The following is a 20,760-nucleotide window of genomic DNA, read 5'->3' on the forward strand; positions in this document are numbered from 1 at the left end:
GGTGTTGTACAGGTACTCCATATCTCTCATTATGACATGTGCACAAAGCACAGCAGTTCAGAATCAGCTCATTGTTAGATGTGATGTACACAGGGACTGTGGTTCCAAGGATAGTCGGCCCTTGTGGAAGCAGCATTATACAGAACACACAGCTCAGAGATTTCAGTACACTGATCCCAGCACAGATTACATCATTTCTATCTTCGATCTCTGTGGGCTCGGAGCAGCTGATCTCTGAACTCAGGTCAGATTTTACATTTAACATTCCTCCTCTGTGTTCAGTAATGTGCACATAGGCATTTTATTTGTTGTGTTTATCTCCCTGTCCTGGTGTTTCTGGCTCTCTCATCTCTCTCGTGACTTTATGCGCAGCAGCAGCTGACAGCTGAGGAGAGCTAGTTTACATTACAGAGGCTTTCATCTCCAGAAGAGAGAAAAAGGGGATCAACTCTTCCCTGAAAGTCCTGACTTTAACATATTACGCAATCACCCCCTCTACTAGTCACTCTTCTGGTAAGCTGTTGGGTTGGAGAGAGAGAGGTTCTCGTCTAGGGTAGGATCACAGCTGGGGGTGCACACCCAATGCGTTTCAACATAATGTTAAAAACGCTGCTTCCTCAGGCGGCATCTTTTAACTACCTCACACCTGTTGTAAATTTGCTCTATGGTTTATTTGATGTCTTACTTTCAGGCTTTGATAGCATTCATTCTCCAATTACTCTAATGTCTTTCTTGGCGTATATCACAAAGCCATACCTTAACAGGGCACCTTTAGAAGTTCAAGCCCCTGTCCTCTCTCCATTTGATGTTCTGTATCTGTCCTGAGTCTGATGAAGAGCCCCATTAACCAGACCCCTTCATGAAGCCAGCCAGTTGGCCCAGGATGAGCACCTTCATAGGGGTTCAGAGAGAGAAGAGGACAGACTTACCTGGAGCCGACTTGGGCTGAGGCAGAGAGGCCTGTGTGGTATGGAAACCAGCCCACCGTCAAACATCAAGACATTCACAGATAGAGCAAGCTGTAGGGAGAGAGAATGGGGTAGGTTGTAGAAAGAGAAGGCGGGAATGAGAGGGGGGGTTTCAGAAAAGGGAGAATGAGAGATTGGCTTAGGTCATATGAATAGAGTGTGGTTTAGGGAAAGAGGGGGTCAGGGAAAGAGGTGAGGAAGGGGGAAAGGAGGGCATGAGAGAGAGGGATTGAATCATTCACCCGGCCCTGCTCTTTACAGGCCATGAGTGTGTCACAAATGTCTATGGGCCCTGGTCAAAAGTAGTGTACTTTCTACAAAATAGGGTGCCATTTGAGACTCAACCCATGAGGAAGATCGAAGGTATACACCCAGCCATCTCTGAATGAGTAGACCATTACCCCGCTATGCAGATGTTCTGATTCAGACATACAGTATATAGTCCCTGGCCACTTTAAAGCCAGCCCCATCAGCGTAAAGATTTCATGATGATGCACTCAGAGAAATCTAATGCACTTTTTTCATTAGAATTAGCATTTTGGCCCGAGTTTTGAGCTTTGTTTTTCCTTCATTACGGGGGCTGGCTGACAGATGACGAATGGCTGGGGGTTGGGATGTGTTTTTAGGGGAGAGAGGGAGAGGGCACGGACCGTTCCCTGTTCCCTCACTGGCAGGGTATTATTCTGGTCTGCAGTCAGGAGTTTGAGCTGCAAAGAGGGTTTTGTTGGAGCATCACGCACAGGGAGACTGGTAGAGAAGACAGACAGACCGACCGACAGAAGAACACTAATAGTGACGGACTGACTGACAGAGATGGACAGACAGACAGAATTAGAGGAGACTAACATACAGACCTGTAGAGATGGACAGACAGACAGAATTAGAGGAGACTAACATACAGACCTGTAGAGATGGACAGACAGACAGAATTAGAGGAGACTAACATACAGACCTGTAGAGATGGACAGACAGACAGAATTAGAGGAGACTAACATACAGACCTGTAGAGATGGACAGACAGACAGAATTAGAGGAGACTAACATACAGACCTGTAGAGATGGACAGACAGACAGAATTAGAGGAGACTAACATACAGACCTGTAGAGATGGACTGACAGACAGAATTAGAGGAGACTAACATACAGACCTGTAGAGATGGACTGACAGACAGAATTAGAGGAGACTAACATACAGACCTGTAGAGATGGACAGACAGACAGAATTAGAGGAGACTAACATACAGACCTGTAGAGATGGACTGACAGACAGAATGTGACATGGAGCGAGGATAGAACCTTTACATGTGCGATTCAATGGAGTGGCCTTGGTAAAGAATCGAAACTGAAGACACTGTCAGCATCCTTTCTACTCTTCCTCTTTATTTATTTCTCATGGCTCTGAAATCCATGCCACTCATCCTCCTCTCATCCTGGATACTGTATTGTGACCTCTTGTTTTCTGCCCCCCCACATCTCCTCGTCCTCTTGTCAGAAACCCCCAGGCTCATGAACATTCCTCCTCTCGCTCACTCATCCCCAGGCTCATGATGAACATTCCTCCTCTCGCTCACTCATCCCCAGGCTCATGATGAACATTCCTCCTCTCTCTCACTCATCCCCAGGCTCATGATGAACATTCCTCCTCTCGCTCACTCATCCCCAGGCTCATGATGAACATTCCTCCTCTCGCTCACTCATCCCCAGGCTCATGATGAACATTCCTCCTCTCTCTCACTCATCCCCAGGCTCATGATGAACATTCCTCCTCTCGCTCACTCATCCCCAGGCTCATGATGAACATTCCTCCTCTCTCTCACTCATCCCCAGGCTCATGATGAACATTCCTCCTCTCTCTCACTCATCCCCAGGCTCATGATGAACTTTCCTCCTCTCTCACTCATCCCCAGGCTCATGATGAACATTCCTCCTCTCTCTCACTCATCCCCAGGCTCATGATGAACATTCCTCCTCTCTCTCACTCATCCCCAGGCTCATGATGAACATTCCTCCTCTCTCTCACTCATCCCCAGGCTCATGATGAACATTCCTCCTCTCTCTCACTCATCCCCAGGCTCATGATGGACTTTCCTCCTCTCTCTCACTCATTCTGCTTATGGAGCGTGTTCATTCATTCTCCCTGCTCTCATAAATGAATGAAATCAAATCACGTGCACCGAATACAACAGTGAAATGCTTACTTACAGGCTCTAACCAATAGTGCAAAAAGTATTAGGTGAACAATAGAAAAGTAAAGAAATAAAAACAACTGTAAAAAGACAGTGAAAAACAGTAGCGAGGCTATAAAAGTAGTGAGGCTACATAAAGACACCGGTTAGTCAGGCTGATTGAGGTAGTATGTAGATATGGTTAAAGTGACTATGCATATACGATGAACAGAGAGTAGCAGTAGTGTAAAAGAGGGGTTGGTGGGTAGTGGGTGGCGGGTGGTGGGTGGGACACAATGCAGATCGCCCGGTTAGCCAATGTGCAGGAGCACTGGTTGGTCGGCCCAATTGAGGTAGTATGTACATGAATGTATAGTTAAAGTGACTATGCGTGTATGATAAACAGAGAGTAGCAGCAGCGTAAAAGAGGGGTTGGGCGGGGGGGCACCCAATGCAAATAGTCCGGGTAGCCATTTGATTACCTTTTCAGGAGTCTTATGTCTTGGGGGGGGTGCACACAATGCAAATAGTCCGGGTAGCCATTTGATTACCTGTTCAGGAGTCTTATGTCTTGGGGGGTAAAAACTGTTGAGAAGCCTTTTTTTTCTCGACTTGGCACTCCGGTTCCACTTGCCACATGTTTTGTAAACAACAGGTGTAGACTAACAGTGAAATGCTTACTTACGGGTCCTTCCCAACAATGCAGAGAGAAAGAAAATAAAGAAATAATAGAAAAATACTAAATACACAATGAGTAACGATAACTTGGCTCTATACACGGAGTACCAGTACCGAGTCGATGTGCCGTGGTACGAGGAGGTAGATATGTACATATAGGTATAGGGATAAAGTGACTAGGCAACAGGATAGATGATAAACAGTAGCAGCAGCTTATGTGAATCAAAAGAGTTGGTGCAAAGAGGGTCAGTGCAGTTATTCCGGGTAGCTATTGGTTAACTATTTAGCAGTCTTATAGCTTGGGGAGTATGACAATGCTTACAAATATTTAGAATGAATTTGTTTGGATGTTAGTAGCATTTTCTGTCACGCTCAAGTACAGTACATGTCACGCTCCCTCTCCACCTTTACACGTTCCCTCACACACACTCTCTCATACGCCTATGTCTTTAACACTTTCCTGCTTTCTCAATCACACTCACACATATAGTACTTAACCCCCCCCCCCCTCTTTCATCAATTTCTCACCTGAATAAAGCAGCATCTGTGGAGGCTTCAGTACCAGCCTTGTTTAAAGCCCCAGTCTCACATCATCTACTCAGACATTAACACCATTATCCATACCGCCATCTTGTTATACCTTTTGCCTCAATTTGCTGTGGTGATCCTGCTCCTCCTTCCTGCTGTTTTTACGACAGCGTGGAGGTCACTGTGGTCAGGCTGTACTCTCTTCAAGGACCCTGATCACCACCACTGCTTTCACTCACATTTATCCCTCAGTGTGTGTCTCTGTTGGTCTCTGTGTTTGTGTGTGCATGCGTATTCGCCTTTGTTCTCTGTGCGTGTGTGTGTGCTCTTGCTTGCTCACTCATGACGGAGGAGAAGGAAGAGAACAGCGGGAGAGGAGAAGGAAGAGTAGTGATATGCAATAACTCCCCACGTCAGACCTGAGCAAGGAGAAACTTGTATGACAAGCAGCTTATTCAGCGGCTCACGCTGAAAGATTTAATATATCCCCTATTTGGTGTATCATTTCCAGGTTGGACTGTGTTCAGATTGGGACTGCTTACCTAACTAGGAGTGGATCTGATGGCCTTCTATTGCAGGGAGCTGTCCTATAAGCTGTCCTATAGCTGTCCTATAGCTGTCCTATAAGCTGTCCTATAAGCTGTCCTATAAGCTGTCCTATAGCTGTCCTATAAGCTGTCCTATAAGCTGTCCTATAAGCTGTCCTATAGCTGTCCTATAGCTGTCCTATAGCTGTCCTATAGCTGTCCTATAGCTGTCCTATAAGCTGTCCTATAGCTGTCCTATAAGCTGTCCTATAGCTGTCCTATAGCTGTCCTATAGCTGTCCTATAGCTGTCCTATAGCTGTCCTATAAGCTGTCCTATAAGCTGTCCTATAGCTGTCCTATAGCTGTCCTATAGCTGTCCTATAGCTGTCCTATAAGCTGTCCTATAGCTGTCCTATAGCTGTCCTATAGCTGTCCTATAGCTGTCCTATAGCTGTCCTATAAGCTGTCCTATAGCTGTCCTATAGCCGTCCTATAGCCGTCCTATAGCCGTCCTATAGCCGTCCTATAGCCGTCCTATAGCCGTCCTATAGCCGTCCTATAGCCGTCCTATAAGCTGTCCTATAGCTGTCCTATAGCTGTCCTATAAGCTGTCCTATAGCTGTCCTATAGCTGTCCTATAGCCGTCCTATAGCTGTCCTATAAGCTGTCCTATAGCTGTCCTATAAGCTGTCCTATAGCTGTCCTATAGCCGTCCTATAGCTGTCCTATAGCTGTCCTATAGCCGTCCTATAGCTGTCCTATAGCTGTCCTATAGCTGTCCTATAGCTGTCCTATAGCCGTCCTATAGCTGTCCTATAGCCGTCCTATAGCTGTCCTCTAGCTGTCCTCTAGCTGTCCTATAGCTGTCCTATAGCTGTTCTATAGCCGTCCTATAGCCGTCCTATAGCCGTCCTATAGCCGTCCTATAGCTGTCCTATAGCTGTCCTATAGCCGTCCTATAGCTGTCCTATAGCTGTTCTATAGCCGTCCTATAGCTGTCCTATAGCTGTTCTATAGCCGTCCTATAGCCGTCCTATAGCCGTCCTATAGCTGTCCTATAGCTGTTCTATAGCCGTCCTATAGCTGTCCTATAAGCTGTCCTATAGCTGTCCTATAGCCGTCCTATAGCCGTCCTATAGCCGTCCTATAGCCGTCCTATAGCTGTCCTATAGCTGTTCTATAGCTGTCCTATAGCTGTTCTATAGCTGTCCTATAAGCTGTCCTATAGCCTACTGTCATAAATAGCCAGGAATATATTAAGCTGTCCTGGTTGAAAGATAGCCCAGGGAGGGAGGAAGATTTGTATTTGTGTTGAATTGTGATGGTGGAGAGGCTCTCTGAGAGAGTAGACAGAATACAGGACTGTAGGTTTCTTAACCAGGCCATATTTCCTATTTTCCTCATTATTGGTATTTTATATGGCACACTCACTCACTGTCCTCTTTTTCCCTCTGTGTCGGTTTCCATCTTTCCTCTCATCTCTCTCTCAATCTCCCCCTCTTCCTGTCTCTCTACCCCTCTCTCTTCCCTTTACCCTTCTTTCTACCCCTTTCTCTACCCTTCTTTCTACCCCTTTCTCTACCCTTATCTCTACCCTTCTCTCTACCTCTCTCTCTACCTCTCTCTCTTCCCTTTACCCTTCTCTCTTCCCTTCTCTCTACCCCCCCTCTTCCCTTCTCTCTACCCCTCTCTCTTCCCTTCTCTCTACCCCTCTCTCTTCCCTTCTTTCTACCCTTCTCTCTTCCCTTCTTTCTACCCTTCTCTCTTCCCTCCTCTCTACCCTTCTCTCTTCCCTTCTTTCTACCCCTCTCTACCCTTCTCTCTTCCCTTCTTTCTACCCCTCTCTTCCCTTCTCTCTACCCTTCTCTCTACCCTTCTCTCTTCCCTTCTTTCTACCCCTCTCTCTTCCCTTCTCTCTACCCTTCTCTCTTCCCTTCTCTCTACCCTTCTCTCTACCTCTCTCTCTTCCCTTTACCCTTCTCTCTTCCCTTCTCTCTACCCCCCTCTTCCCTTCACTCTACCCCTCTCTCTTCCCTTCTTTCTACCCTTCTCTCTTCCCTTCTCTCTACCCCTCTCTTCCCTTCTCTCTACCCTTCTCTCTTCCCTTCTTTCTACCCTTCTTGCTTCCCTTCCCTCTTCTCTTCTTTCTACCCCTCTCTTCCCTTCTTTCTACCCTTCTTTCTACCCCTCTCTTCCCTTCTCTCTTCCCTTCTCTCTACCCTTCTCTCTTCCCTTCTCTCTTCCCTTATTTCTACCCCTCTCTTCCCTTCTCTCTTCCCTTCTCTATTCCCTTCTCTCTACCCTTCTCTCTTCCCTTCTCTCTACCCTTCTCTCTTCCCTTCTTTCTACCCTTCTCTCTTCCCTTCTTTCTACCCTTCTCTCTTCCCTTCTCTTTTCTTCTTTCTACCCTTCTCTCTTCCCTTCTCTCTTCCCTTCTCTCTACCCCTCTCTCTTCCCTTCTCTCTACCCCTCTCTCTTCCCTTCTTTCTACCCTTCTCTCTTCCCTTCTTTCTACCCTTCTGTCTTCCCTTCTCTCTACCCCTCTCTCTTCCCTTCTTTCTACCCTTCTCTCTTCCCTTCTCTCTACCCTTCTCTCTTCCCTTCCCTTTTCTCTTCTTTCTACCCCTCTCTTCCCTTCTTTCTACCCTTCTTTCTACCCCTCTCTTCCCTTCTCTCTTCCCTTCTCTCTACCCTTCTCTCTTCCCTTCTCTCTTCCCTTATTTCTACCCCTCTCTTCCCTTCTCTCTACCCTTCTCTCTTCCCTTCTTTCTACCCTTCTCTCTTCCCTTCTTTCTACCCCTCTCTTCCCTTCTCTCTACCCTTCTCTCTACCCTTCTTTCTACCCTTCTCTCTTCCCTTCTCTCTTCCCTTCTCTCTACCCTTCTCTCTACCCTTCTCTCTTCCCTTCTCTCTACCCTTCTCTCTACCCTTCTCTCTTCCCTTCTCTCTACCCTTCTCTCTACCCTTCTCTCTACCCTTCTCTCTACCCTTCTCTCTACCCTTCTTTCTACCCTTCTCTCTTCCCTTCTCTCTTCCCTTCTCTCTTCCCTTCTCTCTACCCTTCTCTCTTCCCTTCTCTCTACCCTTCTCTCTTCCCTTCTTTCTACCCTTCTCTCTTCTCTCGACCCTTCTCTCTTCCCTTCTATCTACCCCTCTCTTCCCTTCTCTCTTCCCTTCTTTCTACCCCTTTCTCTACCCTTCTCTCTTCCCTTCGTTCTACTCCTTTCTCTTCCCTTCTTTCTACCCCTCTCTTCCCTTCTCTCTTCCCTTCTTTCTACCCCTCTCTTCCCTTCTCTCTTCCCTTTCTCTTCCCTTCTTTCTACCCCTTTCTCTTCCCTTCTCTCAACCCTTCTCTCTTCCCTTCTATCTACCCCTCTCTTCCCTTCTTTCTACCCCTTTCTCTACCCTTCTCTCTACCCTTCTCTCTTCCCTTCTTTCTACCCCTCTCTTCCCTTCTCTCTACCCTTCTCTCTTCCCCTCTCTCTTCCCCTTTCTCTTCGCTTTCTCTTCCCTTCTTTCTACCCCTTTCTCTTCCCTTCTCTCGACCCTTTTCTCTTCCCTTCTATCTACCCCTCTCTTCCCTTCTTTCTACCCCTCTCTCTCCCTTTCTCCTTCTCAGGATCTGATGGCCAAAGTACGTGCCATGCTGGCTACCCCTAAGCCCTTCCAGCCCAACACTTCCTGAAGAGGCGTAGCTTTATAGCAGCTGATTGGGAAAAGGGTGGAGCTTCACCATGTCTGCCTCTCTATGACGACAGCCTCCAGCGACAGGCCCTCGACCAATCAGCAGGCAGCGTCTTTTGCCTGGAACTGTTTAGCATTCATATTCCTCTGTCTGACTTTTATTTGATCTACTTTGATACTTAACTGGGTGAGCGTATCTACAGTATATTTCGAATGGCAGTAGATGTGAAGCAAGCAGAGTAGATTAGCTCGTAAATCAACTACGTGGGACTTTTCTACGTGTCAAGAGAGAGCCTGCATCACAGCAATGGTCACGCAGCAGCCTGCTAAAGTTTGGATGCCCCTGTTCCCACCATCTGTTTTCAGCACGAATAAGACAACAGAGCTTCAAAGTGCCGAAATAATTAATAAAGTAAATTGCATCTTTCAAAAAACGAATTGTATGTTCTCCAAATTGATGACGGAGAGCTTTGCAGTGTAATTGTGCAGCTGCCAGAGCGCCATCCTTCTGTGAAGGACCTTTCCATCTCCCTATGTCTCTCTTTTGCCAGGTCAGTTTTAAACTGGGGTCTCTGTTTCCAGTCTGTTGTCAATCAGTTCCAGTGTGTGGCCTTCAATTTTTGTTTCTACGTTTGTACATGGCTGATTGTGGAGCTGCTTTCTTAACACAAACTGTCAATAAAGTTTGAATGATGATTTAGCAAAGTGTTAAGGTGTTCTCAGTCAGTGGAATCTCTCTGGTACATAAAGGTCAGGGGGTCACGTTTACTATGAATTTAATTCAATTAACCTCAACAGTTATTTATTGGTTGGAAATAAATGAGCAAGTATTGACATAGCAGAAATAGATTAAGTAGAGATACACTCATACATGTTCCCTCTTTTAAGGACAAAGCAGCAGTGGTTACCAGGGCTGATGTGAGTAAATCATGAGGGAGCGTTCTCCTCACACAACCTGTCCACAAAACACAGGGACATGCCTTTCTCTCACACACAAACACAAAGGCGTCTGAGCAGGTTTCTAGGTCCACCCCAGGGATGAGGGAACATATCTGAGTGTCCCAGTAGACACAGGGAGCTGGGGCCCCTAGCATCCGTGTATCTTTCATGCTCTACTGTCATCATCATCCCACTGAGGCCATGGCCCAGCCTCACACACACAGCAGCCACACTAACTATACACACTGTGTTCATCCAGTGTGTCACTGTATTCATCCACTCTGTCACTGTATTCATCCACTCTGTCACTGTATTCATCCACTCTGTCACTGTATTCATCCACTCTGTCACTGTATTCATCCACTCTGTCACTTTTGTTCTCATTCCTTGAAATTGCACATTCCTCACTTTTTTGGTTTTCCTTGGTGTCATGGTCTGAATCGAGTGAAAAATAATGCAGACCTTCTGCAAAACGCTTAAGCAGTATAATACTACTGGAAGCAAACTATTTTTTGCAGCTGGTCTGCTTTACTCACAGTACAATGGTGCCGTGTACTGAAAGGTTTGTATAGATCATTTGCCTTTTCAATGCACAGCTAATTATTCATATCAATCTGTTTTCTGTACTCTTACCAACTAATGCATAATGGTCTAATTGCAGCAGTTAAGAGGTCTCTGCCAAATGGTGTGTTTTCCATCATGGAAATATACCTTGTAAAATAAGTGAGAATTTGCCTATGATTGCATTAATCACTGAAATAAAGGTGTACTATACAAGTGGAGGCTCCTCAAAGGAGAAAGGGAAGGACCATCCTCAGTGAATTTCATCAAAATATAGATTGTAAAACATTTTGAAATGTTATCCTTTTTAGATAAAACTATACTAAATATAATCACGTTACCAAATCATTTATTAAAATACTATTTTGCAATGAAGGTCTACAGTAGCCTCAGCAGCACTCTGAAGGGTAGCACCATGGTGCAGCTGGAGGACAACTAACTTCTGTCCTCTTCTGGGTACATTGACTTCAATACAAAACCTAGGAGGCTCATGGTTCTCACCCCCTTCCATGGACTTACACCGTAATTTTGACAACTTCCGGAGGACGTCCTCCAACCTATCATAGCACTTGCAGCATGAACTGACATGTTGTCCACCCAATCAAATGATCAGAGAATGAATCTAGTGCTAAAAGCATAAGCTACAGCTAGCTTGAACTGAAATGCATAAAATGTGGTGAGTAGTTGACTCAGAGAGAAAGACGATAGTTATTTTTTTCCAAAATGAAGGAGAAGTAAGAGATTTAATCATTTTTTAAACTTTCAGTTTCACTTACTTAGCTAGCAAATGCGGCTATATAGTTTAGCCTACTCAAACACCCTGCTCAATTAGAGGTATACTATGTTAACTAGCTGGCAATGACTATCCACACAACACTGGAACTCTTCCAGGTCAAGGTAAGCTTTTGGCTTTACTAATGTATTGTTGTAAGTGCTAAACTATAGACTGACTGTTCACTGTAACGTTACTGCATGAGTTAGTTATATTAGCTATGTTGACTATGACGTTACTTTAGCTAATATGGTGACAACGATGTAGGCTGTGTGGTGGTGATATGGTTCAGCTTGGAAATGTTTTTTCACCTGGTCAGATACAGCTGATGTGTTGTGCATTGCAGTCCACAAGCGAAGGGAAAAGTTGAGAGGAGGAGAGCGCTTATATGCGATAAGGAATACAACATGGCTGCAATGAAAGTAAACTGTGTTTATGCGGGATCTAGGGTGTATTCATTCCGCTGATTCTGTTGACAAACATTTCTTAAAAGAAACAAAACAGGAATAAACATACCTGAATTTGTCCGACAGAAACTCGTTTGCAACTGTTGGACTAATGATTACACCCTACACCAAGGTGGTATTGAGTGTGTCACTGTCTGTCAGCTCAAATCTTTCTCTCGACCTGTGTGCATCTACGTTGTAAACTTGAATTCATAGGCTAGGTTGTAGCAACCTCATGATGGGTATAGGGTAAATCGGAGTGCCTAAACCTATTGCTGTTACATTGAACTGGGTGAATGGAATTTGAATGACAGTCACATACAGTCACATTCATATTTACATCTGCTTGTGGTTTGCTCTTTACTGTATGGCACAGGAGCTTGGGAAGGCTGTAGCTTGCATTTGCCAAGTCTGTGTGTTGGAAATATACTTTCTTTTTGTCCAAATAGACAGCTGCACTGGCTTTGATAACACAGAGGAGCGATGCCTTAGACAGCATTTTTCACTGGGTAATTGTCCGGCACCACTGAGGAATAGATCCGTACGCTTTTGGCTATTAGAATGGATGCTTTTACTAGAATGCTTTTCTGAAGGATGATTGCACAAGCTTCTTCCCAATGCAGTAATTATTTTGTGTGCTCTGAAGTTTGAAGTTTGTCTAAAAACTGGCTCTGGCCAGTCCCTGATGTCAGAGAGCAGCCTAGTGAAGCTGAAGACCAGTGAAACACAGTGTTTGCGCTTCTAGCTTCCATTACTGTCCTTTCCTCGTTTGACATGTTAAACAGTATTTCTGCCGATGACTGATCATAGATTGCAGGAAATTGTACTTATGTCCAGCTCTTAAAAACAAATGGCTTGCTAAAAATGTGGCTGAGGAAAATGAATAAGGCTAAATCCATACAGAATTAATAGACTAATGGTGTCAATGACGCTTGGAGGATTATGAAGGAATTAATGGAAATGCCCACAGTCTTAGGAGACTACCATTTTGTCATTGGCACCCTTGTCTCATGTGGGGATTGGAGGAGGTGGGGGGGTGACTGCCTGGTGGATGGGTCTCAGGGGTTCTTCCCTCCCAGGCCCGCTGGGTCCCTCGCAACTAGGTTCATTCTGGGTGACGATGATCCTGTATGTTAGGAGAAAACATATCATTTGAATAAACCATCACTTCTTTCCCACTCATAATGCCACCACTCTGCGCCTGCGTTCCAATTAGTTCCCCGGCACACTAAAATGAATTCGCTCATCATTGTGTGTGTTTGTGTGTGTGTGTGTGTGTGTGTGTGTGTGTAGGCAGAGGCGAAGCCACAGCAGGGCCAGGCAGAGGCCCCGCCAGATTGAACACTGGCCCACCCAATCAGGATGGCTTACAAAAAATGAATTAAATCAATATGATTTGATGTTTGTATTGTCTCCTGACTAATCAGAAATGTTAAAAAATCTGATCGTACCCCCCCCCCTCTTCCCCACATGCACACACACACACACACGTACCTAATAGCTAGCTAACTGTGAGGTGGCTAGTCACAAGATATGGCAACACAAAGTTCACTCATGCGCATCAAAAAATCACAGAGTATGAAGACACAACAACCTGCTCCACTACCTCCAACGGCCGAGCCCAATCTGTCAGAGTTGTCGTCAGTCAATGAGGAGGCTAGCATGGGTATACTGCTTCGACTTCCACAGCCCAGCTAGCTCACCATCGCCCAGCCCCAATAGTGTGCAACTGCAGCCCTCAATTCGGGGTGTTCCTGCAGGTGGGCACCCCCCCACCCCCCCTTTTGAATGTGGGTCAAAAGGGAAATAAAAGTATTATGTGAGTTTTTTTCCCCCCACCCCCTCCTTGCGGCACAGGTAGATGGTGTCCTTCGCTCCTGTCTGCCTGCCTGCCCTCACCGTTGTTAACAGAACTGCAGGAAAACGGTGCCTGGCAGGCGGGGGACACTGTCTACCGGGCCATGTGTTATGCCATTCTTATCATAAAAAGTAAATTGTTTCTCTTAATGTTATGGGGTTAAGACACAGTGTAAAATGTAAAGCCTTGTTTCTTTTCGTTTAAGCAGCTGTTTTTCTTCAAGAATCTCATTCTACAGTACTGTAAATAAATGACTTTTGGAGGTCGCAATGGGGTAATGATATTTGGCTTTCACATGGTTCAGAACGATCGTCAGGTGTCGCTACAAGTTTTTTTGCATTCAGATCGTGACTCAAGTCATTATCTTTGTCTTGTAATTGAAATTAGTCAAACGATTTTAGTTACTGTCTATTTATGGGTACAACTCAAAACAATAAAATGGTGTCCTTGAACCTGTAGAAAATCAAATTCTATATTGGTTATCTAAATTTCCCAAATCCTTACTCTTAATAGGTGGAGATGCTAATATTGCTTTAGATAATTATCTTGCTAGGTGGCCTCTGTGGCAGTCTACTTCTCTGAATACAAATCTAAAGTTATTTTTGCAGAAGTTGGATCTAGTGGAGAGAGAAGTTTCCTCTTGAGACTATACCTGGTGTAACAAAACATGTACCACATGCTGACGTATTGACTATTGACTGGTTTCAGAGGGCTTAAGAAACCATGTTTCTGTTCATATTCTTGAAACACCTCTAACAGACCATAGAGCTATTTGCTTACAAGTCAATATTTCCCTGGAATTATAGTCAACCCAAAGCTTCATACTGGAAACTTAATTGCTCCAGCTTAAAACATGAAATAGTCAAATGTGAAATTGTGCTTTTTATTTTTCGTTTTTGGAATAAAGTCTCTATAGGACAAACTGGGAACTTCCACAGTTTTAAATTGCTAAATATTTAGGAAACTATGGCAGTGATCTTGCAAAGACCAGAAGGATAGAAGAGGAAAATGTTATAGTATATCAGTGGCGATTTTAGCATGTATATCTTGGTGGGGCAAAAAAAAAAAAAGTGAGATGCCTGCCAGCAAAGCCACTAAACAACACAACACTAAACATGACATAAATTGCACTATAACGGTGACAAACGGTGCCCACAAACTGTTAGGGCCAACATAAAGCTGTCCCAACAGCAGAGTTCCAACAGCAGTTCCAACATCTTACCACTGCTACACCTGGTGATCAGCGGAGCCTTGTCTGGCAGCAAAACAGTTCATTCAGCCTCGTTTACTGCTTTTAAAAAAACATAGCTGATATGGCTGACTTGCTTCAACAAATGTGGTTTCTACTGACAATTGAGATGTAAAAACTATGGCATAAGGGGACGACAAGCGGATAAAAGGCTATCCGTAATTTTGATTAAGACATTAATGAGCGAGCTAGGACGGATGTAGTTAATATAACTATTTGTTCAGCACTTTTGAAATGTACAGTGACAGAATTCAGAACATGGGCCGTTCTTACAGTGTTCTCCCTGCACACCAAGTCAGAACCTTAGGATAAATAAAGGGGGCATAAAAGCAGACAATGAAACCTCTTACAATATTCAATGATTACATTTCTCTAAAACACGTTATAGGCTACATGTGCACCACCAATCGAGAACAGTAGGCAAAATTAAGAGGGGAAAATAGACCAAATTATTAGGGTGAGGCACATGGGCTACTAACAATTTACTGCACAACATACACTTAGTGTAACTGTCTTAGCTACAGTATACATATCTCCCTGGCATATTACATCATGTATCCAGCAGCATACAATACATTTTTGGACTCACCTTGTTGTGCTGTGCTCACTTGAACAGGAAAGTCTGTCTCCAGTATTTACGCTGCAATAGTCTGTGTCGTGGGGCTAGGGTCAGTTTGTTATTTCTGGTGTAATTTTCCTGTCTTATCTGATGTCCTGTGTGAATTTTAAGTTTGCTCTCTCAAATTGTCTCTCACTCCCCTCCCGGAGGACCTGAGCCCTAGGATCATGCCTCAGGACAACCTGGCCTGATGACTCCGTGCTGTCCCCAGTCCACCAGTTTGTGCTGCTGCTTCAGTTTCTACTGTTCTGTTGCACCCTCTACAACCACTGTGATTATTATTTGACCCTGCTGGTCATCTATAAATGTTTAAACATCTTGAAGAATAATCTGGCCTTAAATGGCCATGTACTCTTATAATCTCCACCTGGCACAGCCAGAAGAGGTCTGGCCACCACTGAGGCCGGTTCCTCTCTAGGTTTCTTCCTAGGTTCCTGCCTTTTTAGGGAGTTTTTCTTGGCCACCGTGTCTCTATATCTTCATTTTTTTTTATTTAACCTTTATTTAACCAGGTAGGTCGGTTGAGAACAGGTTCTCATTTACAACTGCGACCTAGCCAAGATAAAGCAAAGCAGTGCGACACAAACAACAACACAGAGTTACACATGGAATAAACAAACATACAGTCTGGGGTGCAAAGGAGCAAAATAAATCAAATAAATAACAGTATGGGGATGAGGTAGTTGGATGGGCTATTTACAGAAGGGCTATGTACAGGTGCAGTGATCTGTGAGCTGTTCTGACAGCTGGTGTTTAAAGCTAGTGAGGGAGATATAAGTCTCCGGCTTCAGTGATTTTTGCATTTCATTCCAGTCATTGGCAGCAGAGAACTGGAAGGAAAGGCGGCCTAAGTAGGAATTGGCTTTGGGGGTGACCAGTAAAATATACCTGCTGGAGCGCTTGCTACGGGTGGGTGCTGCTATGGTGACCAGTGAGCTGAGATAAGGCAGGGCTTTACCTAGCAAAGACTTATAGATGACCTGGAGACAGTGGTTTTGGCAATGAATGTGAAGCGAGGATCAGCCAACGAGAGCATACAGGTCGCAGTGGTGGGTAGTATATGGTTTGCTGACTAAACGGATGGCACTGTGATAGACTGCATCCAATTTGCTGAGTAGAGTGTTGAAGGCTATTTTGTAAATTACATCACCAAAGTCAAGGATCGGTAGGATAGTCAGTTTTACGAGGGTATCAAATCAAATCAAATGTATTTATATAGCCCTTCGTACATCAGCTGATATCTCAATGTGCTGTACAGAAACCCAGCCTAAAACCCCAAACAGCAAGCAATGCAGGTGTAGAAGCACGGTGGCTAGGAAAAACTCCCTAGAAAGGCCAAAACCTAGGAAGAAACCTAGAGAGGAACCAGGCTATGTGGGGTGGCCAGTCCTCTTCTGGCTGTGCCGGGTGGAGATTATAACAGAACATGGCCAAGATGTTCAAATGTTCATAAATGACCGGCATGGTCGTATAATAATAAGGCAGAACAGTTGAAACTGGAGCAGCAGCACGGTCAGATGGACTGGGGACAGCAAGGAGTCATCATGTCAGGTAGTCCTGGGGCATGGTCCTAGGGCTCAGGTCATCCGAGAGAGAGAAAGAAAGAGAGAATTAGAGAGAGCATATGTGGGGTGGCCAGTCCTCTTCTGGCTGTGCCGAGTGGAGATTTTAACAGAACATGGCCAAGATGTTCAAATGTTCATAAATGACCAGCATGGTCGAATAATAATAAGGCAGAACAGTTGAAACTGGAGCAGCAGCACGGCCAGGTGGACTGGGGACAGCAAGGAGTCATCATGTCAGGTAGTCCTGGGGCATGGTCCTAGGGCTCAGGTCCTCCGAGAGAGAGAAAGAAAGAGAGAAGGAGAGAATTAGAGAATTCACACAGGACACCGAATAGGACAGGAGAAGTACTCCAGATATAACAAACTGACCCTAGCCCCCCCCGACACATAAACTACTGCAGCATAAATACTGGAGGCTGAGACAGGAGGGGTCAGGAGACACTGTGTGTCACGCCCTGGTCTTAGTATTTAGTGTTTTTCTTATTTATTTGGTCAGGCCAGGGTGTGACATGGGTTTATTTTGTGTTGTGTTTATGTATAGGTTTTTTTTCGTAGGTATTGGGATTGTGGCTGAGTAGGGGTGTCTAGCATAGTCTATGGCTGCCTGAGGCGGTTCTCAATCAGAGTCAGGTGATTCTCGTTGTCTCTGATTGGGAACCATATTTAGGTAGCCTGGGTTTCACTGTGTGTTTTGTGGGTGATTGTTCATATCTCTGTGTGTGTTAGCACTAGATAGACTGTTTAGGTTTTCACGTTCCGTTTCTTGTTTTTGTATTTATCGTGTTTATTCATTTATTAAACATGTATCGAACTAACCACGCTGCATTTTGGTCCGACTCTCCTTCAACGGAAGAAAGCCGTTACAGAATCACCCACCACAACAGGACCAAGCAGCGTGGTGACAGGCAGCGACAGCAGAAGCAACAAAGAGAGAAATGGACATGGGAGGATGAATTGTTCGGAGAAGGACCCTGGGATCAGCCTGGAGAATATCGCCGCCCCAAAGAAGAACTGGAGGCGGCAAGCGCTGAGAGGCGCTGGTATGAGGAGAAGCAACAGCGGCAGCAGGAGCAACAATATCGGGACTACATTACTTGGGAGGAAATAGACAGGTGGGCTGTCGACCCAGAGAAAGTGCCAGAGCCCGCCTGGGATTCGCTGGAGCAGTGCGAAGCAGGTTATCGGAGAATGGAGTTGGCGAAGCAGGCATGGCGGCACGGACGGAAGACCGAGAGTCAGCCCCAAAAATGTATTGGGGGGGGGGGGGCTCAGGGAGAGAGTGGCAGAGTCAGGAGTCAGACCTGAGCCAACTCTCCCTGTTTATAGTGAGGAGCCAAGGAGGAGACCAGAACCAGAGCCGGTGTTAGAGGTGAGCGAAGCAGAGACTGTGAAGGAGTTCATGGGGAAATTGGAGGAGAGAGTAATGAGGGAGTTGCTAGTTTGGTGCTTTAGGTACGATATTCGTCCGACGGAGCGAGTCGGGGATTTGATGGCACCTGGGTCAGCGCTCCATACACGTCCTGAGGTGCGTGTTAGTCTGCTGGTGAAAATTGTGCCAGCCTCACGCACTAGGCCTCCTGTGTACCTACCTAGCCTTGCACGTCCTGTGCCAGCCCTGCTCTCAGGCTCTCCAGTACACCTTCACGGTCGGGTTCATCCTGTGCCACCTTTACACACCAGTCCTCCGGTGGCAGCTCCCCGCACCAGGCTTCCTGTGCGTGTCCTCGGTCCAGTACCACCAGTTCCAGCACCACGCACCAGGCCTTCAGTGCGCCGCGCCTGTTCAGCGCAGCCAGAGCCTTTCTCCTCTCCAGTACTGTCGGAGTCTCCCACCTGTTTAGCGCTGCCGGAGCCTCCCGCCTGTTCAGCGCAGCCAGAGCTTTCCTCCTCTCCTGCGCTGCCGGAGTCTCCCGCCTGTTCAGCGCTGCCAGAGCCTTCCTCCTCTACAGCGCTGCTGGAGTCTCCCGCCTGTTAAGCGCAGCCAGAGCCTTCCTCCTCTACAGCGCTGCTGGAGTCTCCCGCCTGTTTAGCGCAGCCAGAGCCTTCCTCCTCTACAGCGCTGCTGGAGTCTCCCGCCTGTTTAGCGCAGCCAGAGCCTTCCTCCTCTCCTGCGCTGCCGGAGTCTCCCGCATGTTCAGCGCTGCCAGAGCCTTCCTCCTCTACAGCGCTGCTGGAGTCTCCTGCCTGCTCAGCGCAGCCAGAGCTGCCAGCCTGCATGGAGCAGCCTGAGCTGCCAGCCTACATGGAGCAGCCAGAGCTGCCAGTCTACATGGAGCAGCCTGAGCTTACAGTCTGCATGGAGCAGCCTGAGATGTCAGTCTGCATTGAGCAGCCAGAGCAGTCAGTCTGCATGGAGCTGCCAGTCTGCATGGAGCAGCCAGAGCTGCATGGAGCAGCCAGAGCTGCATGGAGCAGCCAGAGCTGCCAGTCTGCATGGAGCAGCCAGAGCTGCCAGTCTGCATGGAGCAGCCAGAGCTGCCATTCTGCATGGAGCAGCCAGATCCGCCAGTCAGCCAGGATCCACCAGTCAGCCAGGATCTTCCAGATCTGCCAGTCAGCCAGGATCCGCCAGTCAGCCATGATCTTCCAGATCCGCCAGTCAGCCAGGATCTGCCAGAACCACCAGCTAGCCAGGATCCGCCAGTCAGCCAGGATCTGCCAGAACCACCAGCTTGCCAGGATCTGCCAGAGCCTACTACCTGCCTGATCTTCCTCTCAGTACTGGGCTTCCTCTCTGTACTAGGCATCCTCTCAGTGCTGAGCTTCCCCTCAGTGCTGAGCTTCCCCTCTGTGCTGAGCTTCCCCTCTGTGCTGAGCTTCCCCTCTGTGCTGAGCTTCCCCTCAGTGCTGAGCTTCCCCTCTGTGCTGAGCTTCCCCTCTGTGCTGAGCTTCCCCTCTGTGCTGAGCTTCCCCTCTGTGCTGAGCTTCCCCCCAGTGCTGAGCTTCCCCTCAGTGCTGAGCTACACCTCAGTCCCGAGCTACCCCTCAGTCCCGAGCTACCCCTCAGTCCCGAGCTTCCCCTCAGTCCCGAGCTTCCCCTCAGTCCCGAGCTGCCCCTCAGTCCAGTGGGGTCCTTGGTGAGGGTTATTAGGCCAAGGTCGGCGGCGAGGGTCGCCAATCAAAGGACGCGTTACAGGGGGACTAAGACTTGGTTGGAGTGGGGTCAACGTCCTGAGCCGGAGCCGCCACCGTGGACAGCCGCCCACCCGGACCCTCCCCTATGGGTTTTAGTGTGCGGCCGGGAGTCCGCACCTTGGGGGGGGGGGTTCTGTCACGCCCTGGTCTTAGTATTTTGTGTTTTTCTTATTTATTTGGTCAGGCCAGGGTGTGACATGGGTTTATTTTGTGTTGTGTTTATGTATAGGTTTTTTTTCGTAGGTATTGGGATTGTGGCTGAGTAGGGGTGTCTAGCATAGTCTATGGCTGCCTGAGGCGGTTCTCAATCAGAGTCAGGTGATTCTCGTTGTCTCTGATTGGGAACCATATTTAGGTAGCCTGGGTTTCACTGTGTGTTTTGTGGGTGATTGTTCATATCTCTGTGTGTGTTAGCACTAGATAGACTGTTTAGGTTTTCACGTTCCGTTTCTTGTTTTTGTATTTATCGTGTTTATTCATTTATTAAACATGTATCGAACTAACCACGCTGCATTTTGGTCCGACTCTCCTTCAACGGAAGAAAGCCGTTACACTGTGGCCCCATCCGAGGACACCCCCGGACAGGGCCAAACAGGAAGGATATAACCCCACCCACTTTGCCAAAGCACAGCCCCCACACCACTAGAGGGATATCTTCAACCACCAACTTACCATCCTGAGACAAGGGTGAGTATAGCCCACAAAGATCTCTGCCATGGAACAACCCAAGGGGGGGGCGCCAACCCAGACAGGATGACCACATCAGTGAATCAACCCACTCAGGTGACATACCCCTTCCAGGGACGGCATGAGAGAGCCCCAGTAAGCCAGTGACTCAGCCCCTGTAATAAGGTTAGAGGCAGAGAATCCCAGTGGAAAGAGGGGAACCGGCCAGGCAGAGACAGCAAGGGCGGTTCGTTGCTCCAGAGCCTTTCCGTTCACCTTCCCACTCCTGGGCCAGACTACACTCAATCATATGACCCACTGAAGAGATGAGTCTTCAGTAAAGACTTAAAGGTTGAGACCGAGTTTGCGTCTCTCACATGGGTAGGCAGACCGTTCCAT

General features: G+C 46.8%; 1 protein-coding gene across 7 annotated transcripts in view; it reads left to right on the forward strand.

Annotated features, from left to right (window-relative positions):
• LOC109868109 (splicing factor, suppressor of white-apricot homolog) overlaps positions 1-20,760 on the forward strand; it is a 155,356-nt gene that overhangs the window by 110,700 nt on the left and 23,896 nt on the right. For 4 of the 7 annotated variants that reach the window (XM_031802488.1, XM_020457546.2, XM_020457547.2 and 1 more), the window contains exon 18: positions 8,487-9,251. The exons of 2 other annotated variants lie outside the window; for them this stretch is intronic. In XM_031802488.1, the coding sequence (XP_031658348.1) occupies positions 8,487-8,552 (66 nt within the window). In that variant the 3' untranslated portion in view covers positions 8,553-9,251. Of the gene's footprint in view, positions 1-93; positions 245-8,486; positions 9,252-20,760 lie in introns of those variants that run through there. One more of the 7 variants, XR_004204959.1, reaches the window with a different exon arrangement.

This window comes from Oncorhynchus kisutch, linkage group LG23 (genome assembly GCF_002021735.2).
Source record: "Oncorhynchus kisutch isolate 150728-3 linkage group LG23, Okis_V2, whole genome shotgun sequence".
Taxonomy (NCBI): Eukaryota; Metazoa; Chordata; class Actinopteri; order Salmoniformes; family Salmonidae; genus Oncorhynchus; species Oncorhynchus kisutch.